Source organism: Papaver somniferum, chromosome 11 (genome assembly GCF_003573695.1).
Source record: "Papaver somniferum cultivar HN1 chromosome 11, ASM357369v1, whole genome shotgun sequence".
Lineage (NCBI taxonomy): Eukaryota > Viridiplantae > Streptophyta > Magnoliopsida > Ranunculales > Papaveraceae > Papaver > Papaver somniferum.
Genome location: NC_039368.1, coordinates 139943432 through 139962999, shown reverse-complemented (window position 1 = coordinate 139962999; position 19568 = coordinate 139943432). Strand labels below are relative to the sequence as shown.

General features: G+C 38.5%; 1 protein-coding gene across 1 annotated transcript; it reads left to right on the top strand.

Moving 5' to 3' along the window:
* Positions 1 to 15594: 15594 nt before the first annotated feature.
* LOC113325357 lies at positions 15595 to 16563 on the top strand. Its single transcript, XM_026573553.1, has one exon. The coding sequence runs from the start codon at positions 15595 to 15597 to the stop codon at positions 16561 to 16563; it is 969 nt and encodes a 322-aa protein (XP_026429338.1).
* The last annotated feature ends 3005 nt before the right edge of the window (positions 16564 to 19568 follow it).

The following is a 19568-nucleotide window of genomic DNA, read 5'->3' as shown; positions in this document are numbered from 1 at the left end:
ATGAGAATAAATAATTTTAAGATTCAATACAAAATTGTCTTAAGATCCACTACCAGCGTGTTGCAGAAGGATAATCAGAGCATAATTAGAAAGAATGGGAAGAATTTCACCAGATGTATAAATTATGGATGGGTTTCTTACAGATGTCATTATAATTAAAAATCAAATCACTCCATTAGCAAGTAAATTCAGTTCTTCAGAGACCCGGTATTAAAAACTTGTAGTTTCCAATCTATGCAACTTGAGAAAAACAAAACCAAACCATTACCTAAAATCAGAAGGAGCCGTGTGAAATTAGGTTGGATCAGAGAAAAAAAATCTATTCAAACATTATCCTTTATGTTACCTTTAATCTGATTTCTCTTCTTTTCATATTTTGTTCTTCAACTTTGTTAACATCACCCACTGATATTGTTAATTTTACACTTTTAAATTAGCAGATCTCTAAACAAGTTGCTGTTCTAACTTTTCAATCGAAACAACTTGAAACAAAAGCAAATCATTGTCTGGCAATAGGGAAACGAAATGAGAAGCAACCTTGATAAAGTGGCTTGGATCCATGAAATCTCTAAAAAAAAAATTCCTCTTTTCTGAATCTTTTAATCTGATTTTTATTTTTTTTTCTTCATCTTCGCTTGTATCACCCACTCATTGTCTATCTAATGAAAATTCATGATCTCACCATCGTCACTCCCAATGAGAGGAATTCAGATAATAATCTCATCATCTTCATCTTTTCGTTTCCCGCGTCATCATCCTCCTCCCCGATTCAACAACCATACAAATCGACTCACCTTCTATTGCTACTCTTCTTCTGTTGTCACTATGAACTCCGGCGGCAACTCGAATAAACCAGACGATAAATCTCACATTGCCGGGAACTGGTTTTCGGTACCTGAACTTCGATTGCGTGACCATCGTTTTATTGTTCCTCTTGATTATACGTCCAATCATCACCAGCATCAGCAATCTTCTTCAGTGATTTCAGTTTTTGCTCGTGAAGTTGTGTCTGGTAATTTCTGAACTGATTGTGTGTTTTTGAGATCTGATTTTGAAAATTTGGTATGTTTAAATCGGCTAATTTCACCGATTCGGTTTCTGATTCAGTGAAGTAATTTGTGATTTCGTACCCAACTCAATGAAAAACCAAGCAGCTTCACTGAATCGGGAGAGTTAAAACCTAGTCATGTGTGTTGTAAGTTGTAACCAATGTAGTTAATATCGGATATCGGTTTATCTCGGTCGGGACCGATACACTGGTACAACTTTATATCGGGGATATTATCGTTGAAATATCGGTTCCAAATTTAGAGACTATAATTTTATAGCAAACATTTTTTTCGTACATTTTCTGTTAAGATGTAATAGATACCATCAATTTTATCAAAAACACAAAAGAGTAACTTCAATAACTTTAAAGTTCACTATCTAAAATGATAATTAAACAAGTTCAAACTAGAGACATGAGAGTAACTTCAACAACTTCAAAGTTTACTACCAAAAATGGTAATTAAACAAGGATTTATCCCTTCCCGTCTTCGAAAAACCTAAAATACATTTAATCTTTACCTAAACGTTTGATTTAACCCATACCGGATTTTCGTAAAAATATCGTATCGGCTCATATCGGTCGATATTATCGGGAAGATATCGTATCGCCGATATATTGTTTACCGTATCGTTCCAGAGCGATATCCGATATTTCGTCAATATATCGGCCGATACGGCCGATATTGACTACAACTTGTAACTTGTACTTGTAACTTGTAACTGTAAGAGTCTAAAACCAGTCTGTCAGATAACTCGGGAGAGTCAACCCGGAGTCATATGTCAGGCAACTCTGTCAGAGTCCTATCTGATTATTCTTGGTATGAGGTGTTATTGAGTAGAGTAAGTTGATAAATGAAAGTTTTTGATACTGTAGCTGGCAAGGAAGAACAAAAATTGCCATACCTGTTGTACCTACAAGGTGGTCCTGGTTTTGAGAGTCCACGGCCGAATGAGGCCAGTGGGTAGATTAAGAAAGCGTGCGAGGATTATCGCGTTATTTTGTTAGACCAGGTGTGTGATTTACTTGGATATATTTGAGTGTTCGCATGCTTATGCATTCTGAATTTTGATTTCTAATGGATTTGTAGAGAGGGACTGGCTTATCGACTCCGTTGACTATATCATCTCTCTCACAATTTAGGAGTGCAGGGAAGTTGGTTGACTACTTGAAGCATTTTCGGGCGGATAATATTGTTAATGATGCTGAATTTATTCGCCTTCATTTGGTGCCTAATGCTGAACCTTGGACCATTTTTCTAATCTGAAAAACAAAGGCTTTTGACTAACTAGTGTTGCTCCTGCAATACCATCCATGAAAGTTATTGAGATTGGATGCCGTTTTTATTTGGTTGGTTTAATTCTGGTGGAAGAGTCATTTTGTGTAGTTCAAAGTCTTCATTGCGCTAGTAATACGACAAATATACGGGGTTCGAAACGTCTCACGTTTCAGTTTAACCAACCAATTTACTCCATTTGGATGCTAAATTTGAATTTGGCTTAAGAAGATGGTCCTCTCTTTGCCGTGTGCATTAGTATTATGCTCTCTAGCAGACGGTTCTATGTTTTTTAACTGAGCATTTCAGTGTGTCTGCTAATTTTGAGTGGTAGTTTATTGTGAAGTAAAACCTGAACTTTATGAATTTGACCTTTTCCTGTATGTTTTGATGAAGTTCATGCATTTTGAAATTATAAAAATGCATCACATTTGTTGGCTGATAAGAAGGATTGGCCTTCTTCACTATATGACCTTAATGCGTTGTAAAAAAAACAAGGTTTGCCTCTTTGGTCATAACCGTTGAATCTTGCTCAATCTGGCGTTCATAGAATGTTATGTAGCTAAGCCTTTCAGTTTCCTTTGTTTTATCCTGTTGACTTATAGGTACCTGTTGCAGCTGCTGTATATCAAGACGATATGTTTGTTAACTTCAAGTTGGCAATGAAACAGCATCACAAATATCTGAAATTAGATTATGGATAACAAATGAATTCATGCATTCTGGTTTAAGGGAATGGAAGTGAACAAGTTTTGGAGTCTTATGTCTCTTTGAAGTCTTAATTTTGACTTTGCTGCTGTTCCTATGGATCCTCATCAAAGGTTCCTATATTCTGCTGAAACTGATCTTATGTCTCTTTCTGTTAAAATCATGGTACTGATATTTTGTTATATTAATTCCCATACTGGTTCTGTTTCAGCATAAGTTTTTCGTCTGGCAATACCAAATTTTCAATTCTTAACCCTAATTCTTTCCAAAATTTGAAAGACAAAGGATCTATCAAGAGGAAGCCATCGCATAACAAAGGAGTAAGAAATACTTTCTCTTTTGTGAAACAATATTGTTGCCTCTGTTTCTTATCTACTTTTTCATTCGCAGGATTCCGATTGTGAGATCGATGATGCCAGTAAGAAGTTAAAGACTAGAAAAGTTCGCGAAGCTCCCACGCTCAACAAGGGTCTCATTATCCCTGATTTTGACCGTAAGGAAATCGAAATCCCTTCTCGCGCAAATGTTGTCGCTCCTACACAAGGCTTGATTGCCTCTGTTTCTTTGAATATAACTGCTTCTCCAAATGAAGCTTTCGCTCCTAAGGAAGATGCTTCTATTGATCATGCAGTAAAGGATACTTTCATCCCTCCGGTGGTAACTGCGGCAACAATAGATCAAACTGTTTCTACTTTCATCAATGTTCCTTTATTCGCGAGTGCTCCCGCATCTGTGGAGAATGTCGCATATTTGAAGAATGTTATTGCTCCCGTATCTGCGAACATTACCTCTTCTACACAAGTGGGAACTGTTTCTTCTTCTTCTAAACTCACTTCCTTTTCTTTAGAGTCCATTTCTATTGACAAGGGGATTTTAGAAGGAGTGAATTCTTCTTCTCAATCTTTGTCTGAGCTCGTAGATTCTGCTCATTCATCTACTGATGATCATTTTAAGCTTCACATATGTAGTGCTCTGAGTAAGTTGTTGTGTGATTTTACACCAAATAAGCCAACCAGGAGTGAAATCTTCTCTCAAATTGATCCAAGCGTGCACATTCTTCTTGATGTCCTGGTGAGTATCCTTTCACACATATTTTTCTATTCTTACCATTTTACTGCATATTTATTCTTATCTTATTTCCCTTTTAGGAAGCTCGTCGTCGCATGATTTTGGCAGATGGCTATTTTGAATCTAGTAGTTCCATGGAAGAACTCTCTCATCAAAATACTACATTAGAGAATGAAGTTAATACACTGAAAACGGAGCTGGAAACTGTAACCCTGGAATCTGATAGTCTTCGCAAGAAAAATCAAGAACTTAGAGGTGCTTTTCCCTTAACCTTTACAACTCCTTGCAGAAGTAATTTATTTTTTCTTGTTTATGTTTTTGAATTTCTCCGCATGCACGTTAAGATTTAAATCAGAAGCGCGTCATGGAGAGATATGATTTTCAATTTGCCGTTGAAGATGCTCGCGCTGACAATGAGAAGTTTCAGAACCAGATAATTCAATTAAATAATGAGCATTCATATTCGCTTGACCAGATTGAAAATCTAAGAAAAGAGAATGTCTATTTAGCTCAGTAATGGGAGATATTTGTATAGTGCTGATTTGAGACATCAAACTTTGTCAGATGAAAATCAGGGTTTATCTAAGGAGAAACGATCTTTTTTGAAGAAGAAAGCGATGTTTACGCGTCAATATCTTATTCTCCAGAAAATTTGTGATGACCAAGAAGAATCTCTTCGCTTGATAAGGAATCAGTATGATGTATCAACATAAAAATTAACCGCTCAGAATAAAAAGATTATTCAGAGTAAGATAAATTTGACTATGAAAATGAACCAGATTCAAGAAGAACATACTCAGTTAAAAGAATCTCATGATGCTCTTATGAAGGAAAAGGCTTCTCTTTCTGTAGATGAGAAGAGAATTCGATCTCGTCTTAGAGGTTTGGCTTGTGATGATTTTGATAAGGATATGGAGAATATGAAGACTAGTATTCTCGATTTAGCTCAATATCTCATTTCACAGAGGGAAGATAGTCACATGGAGCTGACTGCCTCACTTTATTTGTTCTTTTAGTCATTATTTAGATCTTGACGTTGTGAAAACTTCGCTTCTGTTATAACTTTGGATTTCTTTTGGAGAGTCTGAAAAATTGCACCAGTCCACCATTTCTAAACTAAGATCTGATTTTGGCGAAGGCTCGCAAAGAGCGTGTGAAACAGTCAGAATTATCCAAAGATCTTTCAGTTTCCCTTTCTTCTTCTCGTGACCGAGTAGAAAGGAGATTTTCATATCTTCTAAGCTTCATGGAGATTTGCACAAGAAATGCTGAGAAGGGTATCGCTCGCGAAGCTCGTATTAAGGTCCAAGCTCTTGTGAATAAAATTCTCCTAAACAAGTCACTTCCATTTGTTAACGTGTCGCCTCTTGATATAAGTGATGATGGGAAGCTTCCTGAACGTGATAGTGACTATGAGCATGTAAGCGATGAGGAGGAAGATCCTGAAGTTTCTCCTGAGAAGGATCATCTCGAAAAGAATGAATATGGTAAAGTCTTACCGAAAGATCTTGTCAGCGGATCTAACGTTGAAGCTTCTACTACTATTCAAGACTTGCCCTCTAATAATGCTTAGTTTTTTCCTTTCCTTGGTTTCTTATGTTTTTTTGTACTTGAAACATGTTCCCGTCCTTGACATTTGTTTCTTGATAATGGAGATAATATTTCTTTTATTTGAATTCCCATACTTGCCTCTTATTATATGCCTTGTCAATTCCGTGCGTCTTTTTTTGTCTCTGTTAATATATCCTGCAAAATAATGTTAGTGGAATTTTAGTTTTCTAATGAGGTCTTATTTGTCCTTTCTAAGTAAAGGTCTTATTTTGCCTAGTATATGATATTAATTCTGTGCGACGAGATCGCAGGAGGTCTTTACATTTTCGTGTAACGACCCATTGATCTCGCCTTATCATCTTCTTGTACTATTGCCTCTGCAGGTTTTTATTACTGCTTAAATACGACGAGCATTAATACTTCCGTGAGTAGAAAGACTCATGATATTTGCGTCTTTTGACACAATTCAGCTCCCTAATGAAGGTTTTCGTCCTTATAATCCTCCTGATTGCCCTTTCAAGGAAGCGTACCCCTACCGGGTTAGGGTGGACTCCTCCCATCTAGTGATGTAACAATCAGTTATTTTCGCGGCATCTTATCCCTCCATCGATATGGTTTATGGTTACGAGACCGTACCCTAAGTGGGGTTTCTTCGGACTGAGTGCATCATAGTCAAGACTTGTCAAGAGCAGCCAGTTACGCTCCAGACGCCCCATGCACTCTTGAATCAACCGTGTACCTCGGCGCCTTGATCGAGTTTTTGTACTCCTTATGAGAGACCTTGTCACCTTAATCTTTCGATATAGGCGCCTCTCCTGGATGGGCTTTAGTTTCACCCCAAATCTCCATGACTTGGGTTTCAGGGTCGATGTAGCTTCCCCAAAGTCATGCTAACTAGCTTCCAGGTTATGACATGCGTTAGGTCTTATTATTGCCTCTTGTTGTATGCGAACTAGGGTGCACGCCACAATCAGATAGCTAGCCTCCCTAGTTGGAGTCTTTACTTTTAATGCCTTCTATTAAAATCTTATTTTTTCCTTTCTTGAGAATTATATATAAAATAACGAAATCTTCAATTGTATTCATATGTTTAAATAATACATCTTTGTAGATTGTTTATAAATTCGCTCCTCATCTTGCACACCTCATCTTCAGTTACATGATGTTGTTTTCTTCATGTGTGCGACCATTATCGCATAGCTTATAGAAAGTATTTCTTCAAATATAATCTGTTCCATGGATGTTCGAGTTTACGACCCGTATTCCTCCCTTCAGGGTCCATCAACTCATATGCTCCATTCCCCACTATTCTCTTTATTATGTAAGGTCCATCCCATCTTTTTTCTAACTTTCCATCTCCTCCTCTCTGATACGGAGGTATTTCTCGCAACACTAACTCTCCTGGCTGAAATTTTCTTTCTTTAACACGTTTGTTATATTCTCGAGCTAACCTTTGTTGATAATTTTTCATATGTTGCAAGGAAATTTCTCTACTTTTTTTTTTTAAATCATCAAGCTTGGTTAATATTAAGTTCGTGCTTGAATTCTTTTCCCATGCTTCTTTCTTAGTTTTAGGAATGATAACCTCAGTTGGAAATACCGCCTCTACTCCATACATTAGGCAAAAAGGAGAAATTCCCGTAGCCTCTCTCCTGGTTGTTCTGTATGCCCATACTGCATTGTGCACTTGTTCGCACCGTCCTTTGTTATACCCTTACGACTTCTTCTTTAATATATCTGCGATTGTTTTGTTTGATTTCCTAAACTTGTCAATTGCTCTGTGGATATAAAGGGGTGGATTTGCCGCTTTGGATTTTGAGCGCTTAAGTAGCATTTTTATATTTTCTCATTCAAATTGTTTTCCATTATCAGAAACTAACTGCGCAGGGATACCGAATCTACGAATGATATTATCAAATATGAATGTGAATATATATTTGTCTCGAATATGTTATACCGCTTTCACCTCTTCCCATTTTGTAAAGTAATCAATTGCTACTATCAAGTATCTTCTTTTTCCTGTTCCTAGTATGAAAGGACCTACAATGTCTATTCCCGATTTTACAAATGGCCATATGCTTGTTGATGATTTTAACGTTTCTCTGGTGGGTGTATTTTATTTCCATGACGTTGGCATTCTTCGCATCTCCTTGATACTTCCTTCGCGTCCTCATGCATGTAGGGCCAGTAATGCCCTTGTATCTTTGTTCTGTATGTTAAAAACCTTCCTCCACTATGGTTCCTTGCGTCTTCATAGTGTAGTGCTTTCAAGATTTACATTCCTTCTTTTCGCGTTAAACATCTAAGTGATGACCCAAGGAATGATTTTCTATATAGTAATCCATCTCTTAGCTCATAATTTGTCGCTCTACTCTTTAACTTGTGTGCCTCCAACCTGTTTCTTGGGATCTCTCCTTTCTCTAAGTACAAATGTAATTGAGTTTTGCAGTCTGCATCTTTATTCTCTTGCTCTTCTTCTGCGTTTTCTACCATCATTACATCTGCATCATCTTCTTCTTCCTTCTTGATGGAGGGAGAAAATATCGTCTGTATATTTATACACCTTGCGGTTGGATCCACCATCATGGATTGAATAAAAGAAAATGCATCTGCTAATATATTATCCTTTCTTGATATGTATCTCCACCTTATTTTTGGGATTTGGGAGGATAATTGTGCGACAAGCTTCTTGTATTTCTGTAAGGATGGCTCATTTGTGCTATATGTCCCTTCAATTTGGAGAATAACCAATTGTGGGGCACTAGTTATCCCCGCATCTTATAAATTCATTTCAATCGCTAACCTTAGCGCGTGCACCGCCGTTCCGTATTCAGTTTCATTATTGGTTGACGCGAACTCCAGCCAAAATGAATATGCCATTCTCCCTCCTGGTGGTGATATAAAAACTATTCTGATTACATTTCATTCTCCATTTGAAGATTTATCCACCAGTATCTCCCATCTATTATGATCTGCCAACATGTCTTTAGGGTTCCCATACTCTTCATCTACATCCATCATATCTTTTACTCATTCGTCTTCCTCTAATGGGAACTCTTCTAAGAAGTCTGCGATTACTTGTGATTTTTTCGAATAAAATATTTCATATTTGATATCAAAGTTCCTTACTTGTTCACTCCATATTTCGATTCTTCCTGATATTTTTGAATTTTTCATTACCGACTCAATCGGTATTCTTGTTAATACCTTGATCTTATGGGTTTGAAAATAGATACGAAGCTTTTGTGTTGCATAAACCAGTGAGAGTATTAGCTATTCACTCTTTGAGTAATTTTTGTCTGCGGTATTGTATGTGTTTACTTATGTAATATATTGGATTTTACACTCCTTGATCCACACGTAGCAATACAACACTTAATGCGTGCGGTATCGATGCCAAATATATTAGTAATTCTTCTCCTGGCTCTGCTTTCTGCAAAATGGATAAATTCATTAAGTAATTCTTTATGATATGCAATGCCTTATCGCATTCTTCTGTTCATTTGAACTTGGTCCCCTTCTTTAGAATGTTGAAGAAGTGGTTTCACTTGTCTGATGAGCGCAAAATAAACCGCCCCAGTGAAGCTAGTAGTCCATTCAATTTCTTCACATCTTTCACAGTCGCAGGTGGTCACATGTCACAAACCGCTTGTACCTTCTACGGATCAACCTCTATTCCTTCTTTTGATTCAATATATCCTAAGAATTTTCCTGTCGCGACTCCGAAAACGCACTTTTCTGTATTTACCTTGATGTTGAATTTCCGCATCTGCTCAAAGATTTCTCTCAAGTTATCCACATGATCTTCAGCCTTCTTACTCATCACCAAGATATCATCAACGTAGACCTCTAATGTTGTATGTATCCATTTCGCAAACACCTTTTCTAACCATTCTTTCGTATGTCGCACCTTCATTCTTTAAACCAAAAGGCATTTTCGTATAATAATATAATCCTCTACTTGCGAAAAAGGCAGTTTTTTCTTGATCTTCTTCAGTCAAAGGAATTTGATTATAGCCTTTATATCCGTTCATTAGTGATAGTCTGTCATTTCCTGATGCTGATTCGACCATTTGTGGTATGTCTGGTAATGGAAAGATGTCCTTTGGACAAGCCTTATTTTGCTATCCACTCTTGATACTTTGTTGGTCTTATTATTCCTGCGTCAACCATCTTTTGCAGCTCTTCTTTTATCTGAGGATGATATGTTGTCGCTATCTTCTTCATTCTTTGTTTAAATGGTCTTGCTTTCTTGTTTATATCCAACTTATGACATGCGACAGAAGGATCGATTCCTGGCATTTCTTTCATACTCCATGCGAAGACGTCTTTATATTCGCGTAAGAGGTTGATTGTTTTCTCTTCTTATTCCTTTCCCATCTTGGTTCCAATTTTTAATATCTTTGGTTCCTCTGCTGTCCTAACATTATTTCTTTTGTTGGTTCTGCTGCGATGAAATTTGCTTTTGGTTCTCCCATTGGTGTTGGCTCTTTTATTTCATGCACTGGTTCATCCTCGTTTTCAGGAATTTTGCTTGGTATTCCTCTCCCTTCTTGGACTCTTATCATGTATATTCTTAATTTTTCTTCCTTGCTTAGTTCTTTTTCTCTTCTCCAGCGGTCTCTACGCTTCCGTGCGCGTCCTTCATAGTTTTTTACATCTATCTGGCTGCAGAATTTTGCACTCTTAGTATCTCCTCTGATTTAGCCTATTGCACTTTGTATTGGGAATTTTACAGATTGGTGGAGAGTTGATTCTACGTATTTTATCGCATGTACCTATGGTCTTCCCAAGAGAATGTTGTGTGGTGATTCTACATCAACTACGCACAATGTTACTTGTGTTTCTATTTCTCCCAGTAATATCCTTATGGTTATTTTCCCTTTTGGCTTTGTTATCTATTTATGAAAACCATGAATGTTATATGTCGAGCGGGTCATGTCCGTATCCTTATGTCCCATGCCTTTGAACGCTCGATAAAATAAGATATCTACCGAACTTCCCGTATCTACTAAGATCTATCTATCGTCCATTCTTCTGAACATTTCGCTTCCACATTTCTTTCTTGACGCACCATAATTAATGTAATTACCAGAGGATCTGTTCGTCTTAGATATTCTTCTGGTATCTCTTCTGCTGTGAATGTGATTTTATGTTTTTCCCACTCTTTCAAGGGAGATGTCTTTTCTACTGTCGTAATCTTCTTTCCTTCGAAATCACGCTTGTGTATTTTTCATGTGATTCTTTCGAGGAAATCATTGATAATTTTTTTGGTTATTAGGTTACACTGTAATCTCCTGCTTCCTTCTCCTGCTTTGATGATTTTGATCGTTTCTGCTTGTCCATCTTTTGTTTTAGAACCTGTTTGGTTTATGTAGTTGTTCTTTTGCTGGATCTGCTCTTGGATTTGCTATAGGTTGTTCTTTTGTTTTCTCATTTTTTGTGATAGAACAATGTTATCTCTCTTTCTTTTTATGATATGATCTTCTCTTGGTAAAAATTTCTTCTTTCCAAATTTGTTTTTCAATTAGATTCACCAAAAGAGTATATCACTCCGAGCTGATTTCTAGTGCCAAAATGCAGTTGCAGGAAATCCTACAACCACACCCTTAATGAAATCTAAAGAACAATTCAAGTGATCATCATAAATTTCATAAGAACATTCATTAAAAATTTTAAGTTGAATAAAAAATTATGTGAATCTCTAACTAGGATAACAAATTAACTTTTTCTCTACTAAATTTATTGTCTAAGATCTCAAAAAAGATCCCTCCCATACAAGGTCGCTCGATCCCTTATATGGGGGTTTACATAGTGGATGACACATAATAAAGCCCTTATTTTCGGATCTGACGTGCGTCATTAACGCACGCTTACATTGACTCTTCTTGCATGTACTATATAACATCGCACGATATTCACACTTTATTCTTGATTAGGCTGACGTCATCTGGTCAGTCATTCTGAATAAGCTATTCCAGATAGTCTTCGCATAGTCTTGGTAGTCATTATTTCGAATGCATTATTGGTGTGAGATATTTTGTATCTACAGGGTTATTGTCAATTGTTATTGTTTAGATTGTTCTTATGTTAATTTCCACGCTTTAAGATCGAATTCTTGGAAAAACACTCAAAGCCTACCTTACCGTCTTTCATATGATGAATATTATGTGCTCTTTAATGGAGCTCTTCATTGGCTTGCGCATACCTTTGGGAAAAAATCCACTGTGCTGGCATGATATTGTCAATAAGATATTTGAAGAGGTACCAATGCCAGAATCACCTATCCATTATCCAAAAGAACCTTTGGGAGAACATACGTTCTGGTTAGATGTCGAAGTATTGGGAGGGTGCCTATGTTTAGTTTTTCATGTTATTAATGTTCCCCTTGATGTATGGGTGATGCAAGATTATGGAGTGCAAAAATCTTGGAGTAAAAGTTTCTCCATCACCCAAAAGAGTGTAAGTAGTAGCACCATTTTGTTGTTACTATGGAGTTTCAAGAACAATGAGACTTTATGGGAGGTCGATCACCGTTTAAATTTTGTATGAACCAAAATATAAAATATACAGGGAGCTAGTGTTGGATTCCGATTATGCTGAAAAGCCTATTGTAGCAGAGAATTACAGGGTGAGCTCAGTTTCTCTTTAACTAAAGTACTTGATGAAAGATGAATAATTATATGAAATTACATATTAGATTTAGGACTGTCTTTATTTGTTTTTGTTAAGTACTAATGTCCCGATTTTATGTATAAATGATGCTAAACTCTGGCAGCATACTCTAGCATTGCCAACTAGCTTTCAAAGGATACATATAAAATACTCTTTGAATTAGCTTGTTTATTCCTTTTTCAACAACATAGTATGAATTTTGGTTTTCGGCCTTTCCTACTTTCGATCCTGGTTTGGCCACTGGATTATGGAGTAAGAGAACCTTGAACTAAATGTTTCTCCATCACCAAACACAGTGTTGCTAATAGCACATATTTGAAGTTAGTTTGGAGTTTCAAAAACAGTGAGATTTTTTGGAAGGTTCATTAAGGTTTCGTCTTCTATGGTGAATCATTGGAAGTTAGTGTGACAAGATTGGTCCATCCTTTGATCTTGAATTCTCCATGTCCTTTCGTATGAGGCCTATAAAACCATCAAATTAGAGAAAAGTGTGATCAGGAAATTCAGTGTAAGTATGGATTCGTGATTATAGAGTGTTTATTCTTGTTGCAACCAACTGACAAGTCTATAAAAATTAAATTTGATTCCACTGGATCCATTCTTCTCATATGAGGGGTCTGGCATATCAAACAGGGAAACATTATAGCTGTCTCGATTGTGAATAATGGGAACTCAAGTTCAATATCCTAATGTAGGTACACAAAATAGGTTCGCCACGTGTCCTCATGAGGAAGACTTTGAGAGGGAGAGTAAATCTTGGTCAAAGATCTTGGTCAGTGACTTGTCTTGTCAACATCCCAAAAACACTTCGTAGAATAGGATACACGAAGTATAAGCATCATGAAGAATCAGTTGGAGTGCTTGGAAAGATACAACCCACGAGAGTAGAATGAGCGAAGTAATATTGCTTGGGACATAAGTCATTTGGCGAAGATGATACTTATTGGGCAAGAAATAAGACAGCTGTCCCGACAGGATCACGTGGGTATTAGCGAAAGAAGGGGAAAAACTTTATGGAAAACGAGCTGGGCGAAGAATAAATCAAGGTCACTAAGTCCAAGCGAAGTAAAGTGAGCTGTCCCGCACCAAGAATAGTCTTCCTATAAATAGATACCCCTGGGCAACGAACTAAGGGAGAGATTTTGGTAGAGTAGAGAGCCTAGCCTAGAGAATATGATTAGGGTTTTCCTTGGTGGGTAATCGGGTAACCTTGTAAATGTGAATCCATATTCAATAAATTTATAAAATTTTCTTTATTAAATTGGTAACTCATGTCTTAGATCTTGTTTACCTTCTATTTGGGTATACTACCGGTTTTTGGTAGTTACATTTTGGCGTCCAAAAACAGGGACTTAGATTGGGGATTTATCCTCATCTAAGAGTTTGAAAAGGAAAGCAGTTGTCTTAGAAAGTGTAGAGATTATATATCTAGTGAGTTGTGTGGAGTTAGGGTTTGTAGGTCTTAAGTCTTTGCATTCAAATCTAGAGTAAAGAACATAGGATATGAAGAGATCTTGGAGTATCGCGTGCAAAAGTAAAGAAAGATCGTGGAGTTAAAGATTGTTAGATGGCAAGAGCGCCAGATCGAGCAAGGAATTTGATAGCAACAAGGAGAAGCAAACGAATCGAGGCGAGAAGAGGGAGAATAGAAAAAGGAGGAACGTCAGCCACAGGTGAAAGGCAAGGCGCAAACGAACGACGAGATGATCCCCACGGAGAAGACAACTACAGAGAAGGTTCGGTGCATACTTCCGACATGGAAACTGCCGCAGAGGAGGAAATGACTCATGAAGAATTGGAAGAAAATGTTGAAGAAGAACAGATGACGGTAGAACAATTGATAGAGACGCTACGTCTGGAGAAAGAACGGGATAGGAACTTAGCACAGAAACATGCAAGATTGGCAAGGCAAAACGCTAGGTTAATATTGCAGAATGACCAGCTCAATGAGGAACTGGCGGCAGACTTTGTGGACCTAGAGGAAAACGCGATGATATTATAGGATGAGGAACCATTAACAAGGAGACTAGCCCGCGAGGATGATGGAGGGGAACGACGACGAACAAAACAACAAGAGGATAATGAGGAACGAGATCTGAGGACAGCGTTAGAGGCAACAAGGTGGGAAGATCAAAGACGACGATACGAGGAAGAAAGAAGAAACGAGGAGGAGTTAAGACGAGAGGAAGAGGCGCGACGCGAAGAAATGGAGAGACATCAAGAAGCGATCAGGCGAGGAGAAGGAAGGCTTAGCTTGATGAGAGGTGGTCATGACGAAGGAAACGGGAGGAACCTGAATCAGGAGATTATGAACGAGCTACGGGAAATGAGGTCCATGATTACCAACTCTAAAAGGTTAGGAAGAGTGCAATTGGCAGAAGCAATAGAGTAAGCGGGCAAGTCTCCATTCACCTATGATATAATGTATGCAGATATTTCAGAAAAATGTGTGCCACCCACATTCACAAGCATATTTAATGGAACAGAAAGTGATGTACAACATTTGAAGCAATATACTCTATCATTGATGCAGTGCGGTACTATGTAAGTACTTCCCCGCGAGCCTGACCGGCGAAGCATTGGCGTGGTTTGACGGATTACCAGAAAGATCCATTTCATCTTTCAAATATCTGCAAAGAATATTCCTGACCACGTATATGAGCAACAACATGTTGAGGCAAGGAATTGAAACCTTGTTCAACCTAAAGTGAAAACCGGCAGAGAGACTGCGAGCGTTAGTGACGAGATGGAGGACTGTGTGCAGCAAGCTAGAAGGAAGGGTGGACGACAGGAATTTTATCTTAGCCTTTGTCAACGCCCTATTCCCAACCGATCTACTGTACACTCAGATATTCATAATTCGAAATTCTATGACAATGAATGAATTAAGGGAGTACCAGGAGGAATATGTAGCATTGGAAGAAAAGAAGAAGCAAGCCAGCGAGGTGACACCCATTACCATGAAAGAAGGAAGTTCTAGGTTGTTGCCAAGGACGGTGCATACAATAGAAGATGATAAAAGCAGTGAGAGAAGGGAACCATTAACTCCCCTCTCGGCGAAGCTCGTGGCTGTGTCAAGTGGAGACTAGGAGTGGATCGATCAACAAAGGTACGAGGAATCAAGGCAAAGAAACTATAATCCGCAAAGTTATAATTCAGGGTATCAACAGAGAAATAATCAAGGGCCTAGATTCGGAGAGCCAAGAGCAAATGCGTCTCCCTTTGAAGACGTAAAACTTCCGCGACTCAATACCACCGTTGAGAAAATATGGGAAGCGATAGTATTAACGGAAGAAATACCACCCCACCAAACATGGGAAAAAATCCCCCTCCAGGCGCAAGAAGGAATGACTTTTGTAGATACCACCGGTTCCATGGCCACCATACAAATGACTGCAGAAACATTCGGAAAATTATACTTCGCTTGTTGGATCAAGGGAAGCTCGCTCATTTTTTGGAAGGGTATGTACAACCTCTACCACCTCCACCACAGAACCAGCCTGTGTATCGGATCGAAATAGATCGAGGGATCAGCAAACCAAATTGTAATTCAATAATACACTCGGCTAAGAGCATTCAGAACTTGTACGACAATGTTCTCAAAAGAGTATACAAAAGGGATTTCAGAGGGAATGAAATATTCAGCGTGGCAAAAAGAGAGCCACTGGAAGAATGGCAAAAGAGAGAAATAACATTCTCGGCGATGGACGCACCCGAAGAAGAAGCTTCGCACACTGAACCATTGGTAATAACTATGAACTTAGGGAAGTACTCGAAATGGGAAAGCGATGAAGCCTCAGAAAGAAAGATTTGGGAGATAAACAGAATCTTGGTTGATACCGGGAGATCGGTTGATATATTATTTTATCATGCATTCAGGACTATGGGTTACAAAGACTCTGACCTCGTGCCCTCCATATATAACATAAATGGGTTCAACGGCATAGCATCAAGGCCAAAGGGAGAATTGACTGTGAAGATCTTCGCAGGGGAGCTGGAGACACAAGTTATCGTATGCGTGATAGACGTAGATTCTCCTTACAATGCTCTTATCGGCCGACCTTGGATACATGGGATAAAGGGAATTGCTTCCACATATCATCAGGCTATACGATTCCCGATGCCTAGCGGAATAGGTGAAATCAGAGGGGATATAAAAGAGGCAAGAGACTGCATTAAAAAGGACGTCCACAAATATGATGAAAAATTAAGGAAAAAAGCGGAACGAAAGAAATAGGCATGTGAAACTAAAAGAGCCGAGAGGATGATGGTGTTTACAATTGGAATGATCGAAGAACAGATCAAGACGCAAAAGGTCGTCGAGGAAGCAGAGAGCGCGAGAGAAGATGGCGAGATCCGCAGCGAAGTGACTCGGGAAACGTGGAGCCAAGTGGAGATAAAGCAAAGTGAGAAGACTAAGAAAATAAAGACGGGCGTAGGAAATGAGAAAGAAACCCCAGTCATCAATAAAAAGCGAACCCCTGGAGGAGGGGACAAAAAAAGCACTTATGGACAAAAGAAAATGCTCACACAAGAAATAGATGAAAGTCAAGAAAATGATCACATTCAGAAAGAAAAAGAAGTATGCGGTGAAGAAAAAGAGATGGATCAATTGTATCGAGAACAACGAAGAAAGGAGGAGTTGGTAAGATAAAGTATCATGCTTGAAAGACAAAATGAGAAGCTGTTGATCAAAAACATCCATCTGAAACGAAAGCAAGTAGAATATGGAGTGCAAAGGGAAGAAAGGACATTCGGGAAAAGAGTAATACAAGAAGATGATAAGGATCTCCTGCGAGGCATGAAGGGGCGAGGAGAACGAAATGAGCGAGAAAATTTAAAGAGAGCCATAAAAGCAAGCAGAAGAGAATCCAGAGAAAAAGAATATTTATTGCAACAAGAAAAAGTAACAGAGAGAAGAAGAACATGCACCAACAATCAGTCGAAGAGAAAGGAATCCGATGCACGAGGAAAAATGACAATGACAAATAAGTGCGCGAGGAGTGATCCATGCAAGCCTGAGATATCAACTTTATTTTCGTTAAAGCAAGGAGAAAACGAGAGTCTGCGAAGCATTGTGGCAAGGTGGGACGCGATTTGCAAAGGGCTAAGGGGAAGACTATCAGAGGAAGACCTGGTACGGTCCTTTATCTATGCCCTGTCCACAAGGAACCCCCTGTTTTCGGTGTTATTCAAAAATCAGGAATGAAGTGAAGATGACAGAGTTAAAGCGACATCAATCTGAGCACATTCATCTAGAAGAAGGACATCGATCCTAAGAAAGAATGACAAAGAATGATGTATCTGTTTGATGATGTACCGAAATTTAAGAAATAATAACAATGAAATTTTGAAATTCAAGAAAGAGTTTTATATGAAAATCTCAATAAGACCTCATATTAGGAGGCAAATAAGATCCACGAAACGGTTTCTAGGAAAACTTAAAACCTTCGCCTAGGAAGGCTGGGAATCCACGGCATGCACCTTAGTTCGTACGAAAGTACAAGACGCATGTAGTGAACAACTCCCAGACAGAAATTTAGGGGCAATGATAAGACCTATCCGCCGAGGGTCCTTTTTATGATGGCCTTCGGTAAGGGATGTGGAGTAAGACCAAGGCGCTCACGTATTCGGTTGAGCTGCGGGTGTCTGGGTTACCGGCCATGACCGTATGGAAAATCTTGGCTACAAAGCATTCGATACCAAAGAGACCTCACTTAGGGTGTGACTTCGTAACCAATAGCCACATCGGGGAAAGGGATAAAAAGTCACGAAAACAACTGGTGTCGTAATAACCGGATGGGAAGAGCTCAACATGCATGTTAGGGGATGGCACCCTCCAGAAGGTACACAAAATAGGTTCGCCGCGTGTCCTCATGAGGAAAACTTTGAGAGGGAGAGTAAATCTTGGTCAAAGATCTTGGTCAGTGACTTGTCTTATCAACATCCCTAAAATACTTCGCAGAATAGGATACACGAAGTATAAGCATCATGTGTAGGTAAAATACCCGACTACCACGTGTCAACATCCCAAGGGATGAATATATGATGAGATGATGAGGTTGGAGCGTGTGTTTGAACGTGTCATTGAGAGAATGATTTGTCTCAGTCGAGGCAACTGCACAAACGCCACATGAATGATGCGTGTGTATAAAGGTATAATCTTCTCAGACAGTCAAGTCTAAAAAGCAAGATCGCATTTAATGAAGGATAAGAACAAGACTTGGGTATTTCGACATCGTGACAGAAGACTCGGACGATCTATACTACGACCCAGAGGCGATGGAACACGAGGTTCTCCACAGAAGGGCAACACAACCCAATGGAGAGCGAGACAACTCGGGGGGGGGTACCAAGTATGCCATCGCGAGGGACGATATAGAACGAGTCCGAGGGAGCCGGGACGATGGAAGAAAGATCACCCAACTCGGACGATCAAGCGACCACGAGTTTATTTTGTCTATAAATACCAGTCCATGTACCAGGAGATGGACAAATTATGTAATATTAGATGGTTTTTCTACAGAGAATTCCTGAGAGAGGTTTATATAGAGAGAAAGTAAGAAATCTAGAAGAGATCTGTAACACTTTCAAGGTTAAGACCTTAATATCAATAAGAAACATCTTCTTCTCCGTGGACGTAAGTCTTCATGGCCGAACCACGTTATATGCTTGTGTAAATATTTACATTTCATGCTATTTACATCTTGTTCATGTTGAATCTTGTATGTTTAAGTAGTTTTTAGTCTTTAATCTTACTTGGGTGTAGTAGTCAGAAAATATGCCGCTACATTTTGGCGCTAGAACACAGGGAGGTATGAAGATCTAATCTACCTCCCTAACAACAACTCTATATTATTTTCATAATATCTGTAAGGGAAGTATTTTCACACTACAAAGTAGATTTCTGTTGAGATGAATGAGTAGAGCTCGGACTCAAAAATGATCTTCACGATCTAAGAAGTCTAGGAGAACCTCAAGATCAACATATCTACGTTTTTTCACTAATTTTATTTAAGATCTTGTTATTTTCAAGATTTTTAAAGTCTTCCTCAAGTAGCTCTAGAGAGTTGTAGATCGGAGTAAATATGAAGTTTCAAACGCTTCGGTGTTCAAACGATCTCCTCCATGAAAGATCTGGAAGAGATGCTAGTCATTAGGATACATAAGGAAGCAATCACCTTATGAGAGTTGAAAAAGACGAACTTTTCATGATGTTCATCATCAAACTCACCATAATCT